The sequence below is a fragment of the Nanorana parkeri genome, unplaced genomic scaffold (genome assembly GCF_000935625.1).
Source record: "Nanorana parkeri isolate BGI_ZX_2015 unplaced genomic scaffold, ASM93562v1 scaffold576, whole genome shotgun sequence".
NCBI classification, from domain to species: domain Eukaryota; kingdom Metazoa; phylum Chordata; class Amphibia; order Anura; family Dicroglossidae; genus Nanorana; species Nanorana parkeri.
Genome location: NW_017306844.1, coordinates 822,240 through 833,334, shown reverse-complemented (window position 1 = coordinate 833,334; position 11,095 = coordinate 822,240). Strand labels below are relative to the sequence as shown.

The 11,095-nt window shown below is 50.7% G+C and overlaps 1 protein-coding gene across 2 annotated transcripts in view; it reads left to right on the top strand.

The window, feature by feature from the left end:
* Positions 1-520: 520 nt before the first annotated feature.
* The window catches only part of AP1M2 (adaptor related protein complex 1 mu 2 subunit), a 22,642-nt gene continuing 12,067 nt past the window's right edge, over positions 521-11,095 (top strand). For both annotated transcript variants that reach the window (XM_018562391.1, XM_018562392.1), the window contains exons 1-5: positions 521-731; positions 6,692-6,848; positions 7,743-7,810; positions 8,634-8,764; positions 9,831-9,978. In XM_018562391.1, coding sequence (XP_018417893.1) covers positions 690-731; positions 6,692-6,848; positions 7,743-7,810; positions 8,634-8,764; positions 9,831-9,978 — 546 coding nt within the window. In that variant the 5' untranslated portion in view covers positions 521-689. The remainder of the gene's footprint in view (positions 732-6,691; positions 6,849-7,742; positions 7,811-8,633; positions 8,765-9,830; positions 9,979-11,095) is intronic.

Here is an 11,095-nt window from a genome sequence, read left to right as displayed (position 1 = left end):
CTTTGATATTTACATACGAATGGGGCGGCGCTATTTACACATGAATTAGCCATGCCTCATTCTCCCCAAAAAAATGTCCGCGCGTCGCTAGAGTGTTCGGGTTTCACTTGAAGATAAGGTGGCAACCCTATGTACGGCGTCCATACAATCCTACGGGCCGTTCTATGCCCCTCTATCTGCAGGAATGAGCATCTCTGGGCCTCCAGCTGTGCATTCACTACAAATCCCAGCATGCTCTTGCCTCTGGGAGTCATGCCTTAACTGTCAGGGTCTTGCAATGCCTCATGGGACTTGTAGTTTCACCACAGCTGGAGGGCCAGAGTTGCCCACCCCGATCTCTAGACTTGATCCAGGACAGGCAGCCAAGCGACAGGCATTTTCAGAGAAGCTCCGCCATGGCCGCCCCCGTCACCTTTACAGGAGGAATGTGCCAGAGAAAGCAGAAAAACCAGAAGTGTCACACTGACCCCGCCCCCTCTCCCGGGTGTCACAATCCAGGGCACAGGAGGGAGGAGGGGAAGGGGGCGGCGCCCTCCGGGTCTACCTGGCTGTACCTGGGCTGCTGACGTCACACAGGTGCAGGAAGGCGGAAGAGGAGGCAGAGCTCAGCCCGTACAGCGCCGGGACACCAACTAACTTCCTGCCAGGCACCCGGTCCTCCGCACTGACAGTCCGCTCACCCCGGCACCATGTCCGCCTCCGCCGTGTTCTTCTTGGATCTGAAGGGGAAGGTGAGTGCCAACTGAGGGCTGGGGGGAGGGGCCTACTTCACTACAACTACCACACCCATCATCCCCTACAGGAGCATGCTGGGTGAGATCAGAAACGGACCTTTGTAGTGTATGGAAACATAAAGGGGGATTTATCAAAACTGCAGCAGTTGCCAATGACAACCAATCAGCTTCTGTCTTTCACTTCCAAAACTTAAATGAAGAGAGGAGCTGATTGGTTGCCATGGGTGACGGCTCCAGATTCTGTCTGCTCCAGTATTGTTAAATTCCCCCCAATGTATCTCTATGTAGAGCAGCTGGATGTGTCCTTGTTACATGTGTGCACAGCCCTCCAGCTAACTACAAATCCCATCATGCCTCTGGGAGTCATGCCTGTGGCTGTCAGTCTTCCAATGCCTCCTGGGACTTGTAGTTCCACAACAGCTGGAGGGATGTACAGTGTGACACAGGAAGTGGCGGAAGCAGTGTACAGTGTGACACAGGAAGTGGTGGAAGCATGTCAGTGACGGGTGACACCGTGCAGGGGAAGCTAATCAAAATGTAACACAAATTAGACTCTAAAGGCCGTGACACGCTGCACGCGAAGCCGTGCAGAGCGAAGCTAAGCTGTGCGGCACGGAGCTTTGCGTGCAGTGTGTGAGCTGAGTGCAGGCAGATGATTGACTGCACCTTCAGCCAATCGGCTCGTGCTTAACAACCGGCCAGACGTCGCATCCCGTCACGCCGGTTTATACGCGCGAGCCAATTGGCTGAAGTTGAAATTGTTCATCTCGGCACGCTCAGCTCCGCGAGCTCTCGCCATCTGAGGTGCCCAGGAGAAAATTACATGACACACTGCTCGCAAACGCAGCGCGCCACCGCTCCGCTTCGCCTGCAGTGTGTCACGGCCTTAAGGGCCCCGTCACACCGTCAAGAGTGCGTTCGGCCCCTGGAACGCAATCCGTCCGGCTCACTTTGTTTTGGGGCGGGAGGGGGCGTGGCTGTGCATTGAAGTCAATGGCACCGTAGGCACGCCCCCCTCTCGCTGTGCGATCGCCGGCACCCGAACGTGTGGCGCATTAGTGTCTGCGTTTCGGTCCAGTGTGAGCTGCATGCGCTATTTCTGCAGATCGCACTGGACCGAAACGCAGACAGTAATGTGACGGCGATCGCACTGCAGGCAGGGGCGTGGCTACGGTAACATTGAGTTCAATGCACAGCCACGCCCCCTCCCGCCCCAAAACAAAGTGAGCCGGACGGGTTGCGTTCCAGGGGCCAAACGCACTCTTGACGGTGTGACTGGGCGCTAAAAGCCTGTGACACACCTTTTATGCGGAGCAAAACTGCGAGGCGTGGACGTTCGCTTGCGGCGCGTGAGAGCGGCCCGACGTAAGACCGTATTCTTAGCCAATCAGCTCGCGCGTTGCAACCCCATGGACTTTGCATCTCGATGCGCGGGCTGATTGGCTGAAGATGAGCTTTTTGATCTCGGCACGCTCGGCAATGCGCGCTCTCACAAGCTGACCTGCCGGAGTGAGAATGACATGATGCACGCGACGGTCCGGGCGCCGCCGCTCCGCGCTGCTTTGCTTGCAGTGAGTCACAAGCTGTAGGGCTTGCTCACACTTTGGTGTTGCAAATGTGCGTCATGTGTGCACATTGGTGTGTGTTCACACAGCACGCCACAAACCTGCGTCCTGCTTGCGGTGCCATTGCTTACTATGATGATGGGAGTGGTAGTCTTAGGAGTCCCATTACTTGCTATGATGATGGGAGTGGTAGTCTTAGGAGGCCCATTGCTTGCTATGATGATGGGAGTGGTAGTCTTAGGAGGCCCATTGCTTGCTATGATGATGGGAGTGGTAGTCTTAGGAGGCCCATTGCTTGCTATGATGATGGGAGTGGTAGTCTTAGGAGGCCCATTGCTTGCTATGATGATGGGAGTGGTAGTCTTAGGAGGCCCATTGCTTGCTATGATGATGGGAGTGGTAGTCTTAGGAGGCCCATTACTTGCTAATGGCACTCCAAGCACGCCTGGGAAAACGCTTGTTTTTTGCTAGTGCGCGTGGACGCGCCTCAAACGTGAGAAAACGCAGGTAGCTCGCAGCTGAAAATGCGGTATCCCATTGAAATGAATTGGCTGATGCGCAGCAACTGCAGCAAAACCGCGCTCATGGATCGCCAACTTTAACGCCGCGCCATCAGCAGACCATTCATACGGACAACGATCTTCCCGTAAGATGATATGAGCATTTAACGTGTCTGATGCATCCTGTAGGCTTCCGAAAGCTCCGAGACTGCCGCTGCGTGTCGCCATCTTGGATGTGATGCCCCAAAACGGTCACTTCTACAGCAGGGGTAGGCGACCTTGGCCCTCCAGCTGTGCCGTAGCTACAAATCCCATCATGCCTCGGGCTCTGGGAGTCTTGCAATGCCTCATGCCCCCATTCACATATCGACGTATCATAACCGAAAAGTGCGTGCTTGGACGCACGCTCAGGAAACGCGGAACTCGCTGGCAGTGCCATGACTAGTAATGGCTCCCCGAATGTGGGCGAGGAAACAAGCTTTCTTCCCGGGTGGTAGAACGTGCACGGAACGCACATCACAATATCTGCTTCCTGCATTTGGCGCATGTTCGCCACCCATAGTAATCTATAGGGAGGCGGGCCCAATGTGGGAAGCAAACGCGCCTCACTGATGCACCCGTATGTGGATGGGGGCTCATGGGATTTGTAGTTGCACCACAGCTGGGGAGGGGCAAAGGTTGCCCACCCCTGACCTATAGTGTTCTCCTTCACTCGGCAGCAGAGTAGGGATCCACCCAAATCAAAATCTGCGTCCCAAACCTACAAATCTGTCAAACCGAAAATGCCCGACCGGCCTTCATCCCGGCCCCTAGACAGGAACAAGCGGTTAACCCTCGCAGTGCCGTCTCGGAGTTCTTCTTAACCCACCCTCACTTATCCACAATGCGGAGAAATCATTATAGATCCGATATTCTCTCCCCGCCCTGTAATAAAACCCCACTGGTCTTGTCTCCGCCCCCTCCAGTAATAAAGACCGCTCACTGCTGCTCCCTCTCCTTGTGCAGGGTGACTGGTCTTGTCTCTGCCCCCTCCTGCAGTTTTCTAGTGGGCGGAGCCTGCCGGGTCCCTCCCACAGCTCTGCTCTCTGCACAGGCTATGCACAGCACAGTGATGATGTCACAGCTACTTGTACAAGGTAATATCTGGGTTTGCAAGGCACTTAGTACACAAAGGGAATATATTGCAATGGAAGTGTTTGTTTCGGGACTCCAGGTTCAGAGGGACCTCTTCCGGTTTGTTGCCGGACGCTGTAAAAGGCAGATTGTGTCACTTTGTGGTCAGTCAGTTTCCGTGTAAAATCCACAAAGCTTAAAGGGGCAGAACCAGTATGAGAATCTGGAGTGTGGCCAGGAGATGGTTAATGGAGCGTAACCCAATAGAACTTCTCTGTGTGACCTCATCCTGTGACACAGTTCCCTTCAGTTATAGGCCGAGTCTGGAGCCTTGACTCTCTGGCTCCTTCTACGTCTGGAGAACTTCAGCGGTTAGAGCTGGGGTGGGCAACTCCAGCTTTGCTTCAACTACAACTCCCATCACGCCTCTGCCAGTTTTATAGCCAGTAATTAATTGCAAATCATTTCTCCAAATTAAAATGTAAAAATATCTAAATCCGAGTTCCCAGATCTGCCAACAAGCCACGACCTTCATGTATGGAGATGGCGTCCCTCCGCCTGCAGGACTGGAAAACGCAGCACGAGGACAGACACTCCCGTACTTGGCTTGGTATTCCCACAGCCACAACTCTGGTAACATCTAAGACCCCGTTCACATTGAGCGATTTATCGCGCGGTAATTCCCGTGATATCGCGGCAAATTACCGTGCGATATCGCGCTCCAATGCAATCCAATGGGGCAAAGGGTCCTGCTGTCGCGGGTCGTGTGTCGCTACAGCAGGACCCTTTTTGGAGCGGATTTAGCCGCGATTCAAGCTTGCTCCATGCAAGCTTGAACGAGACATCGCGCGGCAAATCTCGCAATGTCGCGCAATATGCAAATCGCGCAACAAACGCGCGATTTCCATATCGCGCAGTGGGAACGGGGCCTAAACCAGCGGTTCTCAACCCGTGTAACCTCAGGACCCACATTTGTCCTTGGTCAGTAAGCCATGACCCATTGCGGTACCGCGCATTCCGGTGCGGGCGATCAAACTGCGGGCAGGAGGTGGGTTTGGGGTGAATGACAATGCAGCACAACTCCCTCACCAGAATTTGCGGTAGGTGCGATTTTGCACAGCACAACGTGGTAATCGCATGGGACTGTGCAATTAACACTCTCTGTACTGGTGTGAACGGACCCTCAGAAACACTGAGAGACACACACAACCACAAACACAATCTCACACACTCAGGCATTCACACACACACACACACACACACACACATACACACTCCCAAAAAAAGATCCACCCCGTATCCCTATCTTATGAAGAACTGGGTTAGATCCTCGGGTCCAGTGGGGGCTGCTGTGCTGTGATGGAGCTCCGTCCATATTGCCATGGTCCCCCAGAAGAGCAGGGGACCTCGAAAACCTCAGGGGACACTGATGGGCATTATATGGGCTTGGACAACATAATGTCCATCAGCGTCCCTAGTCATTGCAGAAGGAGGGGGAGGGGCTCTGTTGCAAGTAGAATCCCCCCTCCCCCCAGCTTTTGCACTGACAGGTGATATTATGTATTGCAAGCCTAGTCTGTTGTAGTAACATTCGTTTTTTGTTTTATTACCATTACAAATGCTAATCCAGCTAACTACCGTGTTTCCCGAAAATAAGACACTGTCTTATATTTTTTTTGGCTCAAAAAAACACACCAGGTCTTATTTTCGGGGGAGGTCTTATTCTTTTTTTTATGTATAACAATCCAAAGTTAATGCAAATCCAAATGAAATAATCCAAAATGGCAAAGTGAAGAATAGGGTGATCAGGGCAATCAGGGGCGCCGTACCTTTCCAAGAGCAATTTGGTAACCAGAATGAGCGAAGCGCACTTTCACTATGGATTCCTCACAGGCGGAGTGTATTTGGTATCACTCCGCCTGTGACAGGAGCCGGCGCTATAGAGGAGGCATCGGCTTATGCAGCTCTGCTCCCTGCGCTACCTCGCTTCCTCTAGCGCTGGCACGGCTGATTCTCTCCCGTGGCTCTTCAAGTTCCCCCTTATGCCACCACCGGCCCTGAGAATGGCCACAACTAGGTCTCATTTTCAGGGTAGGTCTTAAATGTTAGCTATTCCCAAAAATAGCACTAGGTCTTATTTTCGGGGTAGGTCTTATTCTCAGGGAAACAGGGTGTACACTTCCCCCTGCCTGCCTACCTTTCTCAGCTTCCAGGCAGACTGAAGTACCAGTCCTAATTGATATCAATCTGCCGGGCTGAGGTGGCTTGATATCTGCTGCACTCTGTACTCCAGGCCGGGACTTTAACTTTCTTGTCGGGACTTGCAGCTCTTGATATCATTCCGCCGGCCGAAAGTGAGAAAATAGTCCCGTCTCTTCCCGGGCCCTATTACTTCAGCGGGGAGATGGGGGACAGTTTCAAAACACAGAGTTCCCTTGGGCTGACAAAAAATCCCCCCCTCTATGTCTCCCTACTGAAGATGGGCTGCTCCATGCAGGAAGGGCGCCGCGACCCACTGCAGAAGGGCTCGCAACCCACTTTTGGGTCGCGACCCATGAGTTGAGAACCAGGGATGGCCCCTCCAGCTGCTGTGGAACTACAAGTCCCATGAGGCATTGCAAGACTGACGGTTACAGGCATGACTCCCAGAGGCAGAGGGATGTTGGGATTTGTAGTTAAAGCTCAGATGGAGTTGCCTACCCCTGGTGTAGACTATAATTCCATTATGTGTGTATACAGCTACCATCTGGTCATGCTAACCCAGTCTTGTCTTCTGCAGCCCCTCATCTCCCGGAATTACAAAGGTGACCTTAATATGACGGAGATCGATCACTTCATGCCATTGGTGGTCCAGAGAGAAGAAGAAGGGAACCTGACGCCGCTTCTCATTCACGGCAAAGTCCACTTCCTGTGGATCAAACACAGCAACCTGTATTGTATCCTTCCTCACCGTGAAACTAGTGCCTGGCTTCTCTTCTAGGGCTGCAACAACTAATCGATAATGAGAAAAGTTGGCAACTATTCTCATTATCGATTAGTTGGTTGCAGCACTACTTAACAATGGGTTGCTATTGTTGGGGGGGGGGGGGGGGGGGGGTTTTTTTTTTTTTTTTTTTTTTTAATACAACTAATCGATTATGAAAATAGTTGTTAGCTGCAGCCCTATAAATCTCTTCATTATGTCCAATCAGTCTACATCGGTCACATCAAAGTCATAGGGGGGGATTTATCATGATTGGAACAGACCAAATCTGGAGCATATTTGCACTGCAGCCAATCAGCATCTCTCTCTCTTTTTCAAATCTATATGCTGCTCCAGATTCTGTTTGCGACAGTGCTAATAAATACCCTCCAGTGTGTCGGTTTGCATGCTGCCTTCTAGAGCTGCAACAGTTAATCGATTTAGTCGATTAAAATCGTCATGTCTGATGAAGGGACCTTAAGTGGCCCTGAAATGTTGCAATGTGACCAGATGTGTGTGCACCAATAAAATGATCACTGCTTGGTTGCACGCGTCCATAGACTTAGCTTGTGTCTCTCCTCATCTCCCGGCCGAAAATCCGAACTGCGCATGCGCCCGCCCCAAGATGCTTTGCGGCCGCCCGAGCAGTTTCGGCTTTTCGGACGGGAGCACGCGGCAAAGACGGGGTAAGTTTAAACCGCTTTTAAAGCGTTTTTTATTTTTTTTTACTTTTTGCATATATTTACTGCTTGCCTGCTGTAGATATATGCAAAAAAACGAGGGTTTAGAAACCCTTTAAATACTACCAGCAACATTGAACGGTGGTCCACATGATATACTTTTTCCCCTTAACACTTGACTTTCTCAGTGGTCGCTTTAACAAATAAGAATGCGAATGCCTCCCTTGTGTACTCCTTCCTTTACAAGGTGGTAGAGGTAAGTTCTCTGACATGATGATGACACAAAGGTTGGGTATGGAGATAGGACGCTTGCCATGCACATGTACTTTAGAATGGATTCTCTGCTAGGGTATAAGGGACTTTCCACTTCCAACAAAACCCGGAATGTAGCAGCATAGTGGGAGTAACACTGGTTATGGAAGGGGGCCGACGTGGACATCTGGGAATTATCTGTAAAGTGGAACTCCAGGCCGGTGTAAAATATAACCATGCGATGGGTCCCCCTAAGTTTGTAGTTTCCGCACAGCTGGAGTGCCAAGGTTGCCTACCCCTGGGCTAGAGATGTATTTGTATACGGAGTTTATAGGTGTTTCATAGTTACATAGTATTTGAGGTTGAATAAAGACATTAGTCCATCAAGTCCAACCTATTAGGATCTCATTCTAGGAGTACCCGTACCCCTGTATATTACGGTCCCTTAAGAAATCGTCCAAAAGTTTCTTGAACAATTCCACATTCTTTGCTGAAATCACTGTCTGTGGCAGTGAGTTCCAGACCCTAACTGATCTTACTGTGAAGAACCCCCTTCGCCCCTTGTGCTGGAATTTTTTTTCCACCAATTTTAGGTTTCCTGCATCGATATGTAATCATTATGGGCCTTGTTTATAGAAGTGCCTGAAGCAGCAAATGTTTGTGGTGCCCAGAATGTCCAGTGTAGACTGGAAGTAAGAGAAAAGGGGTTTACGAAGGGCATCTTAGGCTGGGTGGTGGGTGGAACACTCCTATTGGCACCTCTAGGAACTCGGACTAGTATTTTGTATACCCCTTGCCCATGTCTATGACTTCTTTGCCACATCCAGGTTTTCACAGAGTACTTCAAGGAGCTGGAAGAGGAGAGCATTCGGGACAACTTTGTCATTGTTTACGAACTGCTAGATGAGCTCATGGACTTTGGCTTCCCACAGACCACCGACAGCAAGATTCTACAGGAGTAAGTTGTATGGCATTACAGTGTTGGGTGGGCACCGCCTGGCCGGTTCTTGTGTCTTCTGGAGACAACAGTGGTCAGATTCTGGTGCCCCATCTCAGAGGCCACAACTACGTTGTATCTCTTGAGGCTGAAATTCCCTGGGAGTTATCATATGTTCTGGAGCAGTGGTTCTCACCCCATGTAACCTCAGGACCCACCTTTGTCCTCGGTCATTCGATTGCGACTCATTGCGGTACCACGTGTTCTGGTGCGGGCATTTGAACTGTGGGCGGGAGGTACTTTTTTGGTGCCATTTTAAATGAATGACAACACAATGCACTTCCCACACCAGAGTGAGTAGTAGGCGCAATTTCATGGTACAGTGCGCAGGACTGTTCTATTAACGCACTGTACTAGTGTGGGCCCTCAAAAACACTGACAGGCACACACAACCACAGACACAATCTCACACAACAATACACACTGCCCAAAATTTTTGTTTTTTTAAGATCCACCCAGTGTTCCTACCTTACGAGAACTGGAGTGGATCTTCAGCCTGGGGTCCAGTGTGGGCTGCTGTGCTGCGATGGAGCTCCATCCATATGTGCATTGTTTGTACAACTCCCTTGTGCACCCTGTAGAGGTGCCGGGAGCCAGAATGTGACACCACTCTTGTCCAGGCTCCTCTAGTGGACATGTGAGGGAGCTGTAAGCAATGCATGTATAGATGGAGCTCCATCATGGCCATAGCCCCTCCCAGCCCACCTTAAGCTGGCACTCTGCGCCGAGTAGCATATGAATGGCTGCTTGGTGCGAGAACTGACCGTGCTGCGCTAGAGGGAGGCTGCAAAGCCTCTCACCTAGAAAAATGGAAGGCATGCGACCACCCACTGAATACAGGGTCGCGACCCACTTTTGGGTCACGACCCACCAGTTGAGAACCAAGGTTCTAGAGAGCCTATCCACCCAGTGTGTTGCTATGGTTTGGCTTGTGGCATTCTCTCTACTGGAGTCCCAGAGATCTACAAGAAGCCAATATTCCATTCAGATTGCCAACAGTTCATGATCTCCTTTCTGTCTGATACAGGTACATCACACAGCAAGGGAACAAGCTGGAGACAGCCAAGTCTCGTGTGCCCACCACCGTCACAAATGCCGTGTCTTGGAGGTCTGAGGGTCTCAAGTACAAGAAGAATGAGGTCTTCATAGATGTCATTGAGTCTGTCAACCTGCTTGTAAGTGGCTGTTGTATAAAATCCATTGTCTTTCCCAAGTTGCTTTTCGGGTGACTGTTCTGTGGATGTGTTTGACCCTCTTTACACTGTGTGTGTGTTTGTTTGTTTGTTTTGTTTTGTTTTTGCAGCAGGTCTTTAATTTCCTGTTTTTGGATAATATGACTCCCCTATTTGATCTTACAAATATTGTCTCCCTTCATCCTTACTGATGCTGATACATTTCTCTGATTATTTTATTGTTACCCGATTCATTGCTGTTACCTGATGATGAGTTTTACATCAAAATTCACTTTTATGGCTGGCTGGATTTGGGAAAAAAACAAAACTTAGCAATTCACAATGGCGGGCATTCCTTCAAGACTGCGCAGCACTCATGTAATGACATGTGAATGCCGTCATTAGGGCCCGGGGTACACTGAAAAGAAAGTGGGAGGAGGATAACACTCAGCAATAGTAACCCCCAGTATTTGTGGTCAGTGGGAATGAAAACAAACTCAACATCATTGTTGTGTGACGGTGGCAAGCGGATATTGTAAAAAAGTAAGAAGCCGTAAACCCCCTAGCATTGGTGATCAGTGGCAAGCAGGAAATTGTAAACCCCCCCAGTATGGAGATCATTGGCAGGCAGTAACAATACCCCTCCCAAGCATTGGTGGTCAGTGGCCAGCATGGTTCCTTCTTCAGGCTGGTTCCGAAACGTTGCTGTAAAATGCTACACTATTTCTAGTCCATAAACAAGATTCATTGGAGTGCGAGTGACTTCCTTGTTGGACTTGTGTTTTGCGGAGACATCTGCTGTCACTGCCACACCCGCCCTGTTTTACCTGGACTTCCATCCGGTCAGGAGTGCGATGGGATACAGGTTTTTTCAAGACGGTAATAGTAAACCCCCCAGCATTGGTGGTCAGTGGCAGGCGGTAATGGTAAACCCCCCAGCATTGGTGGTCAGTGGCAGGTGGTTATAGTAAACCCCCAGCATTGGTGGTCAGTGGCAGGCGGTAATGGTAAACCCCCCAGCATTGGTGGTCAGTGGCAGGCGGTAATGGTAAACCCCCCAGCATTGGTGGTCAGTGGCAGGCGGTAATGGTAAACCCCCCAGCATTGGTGGTCAGTGGCA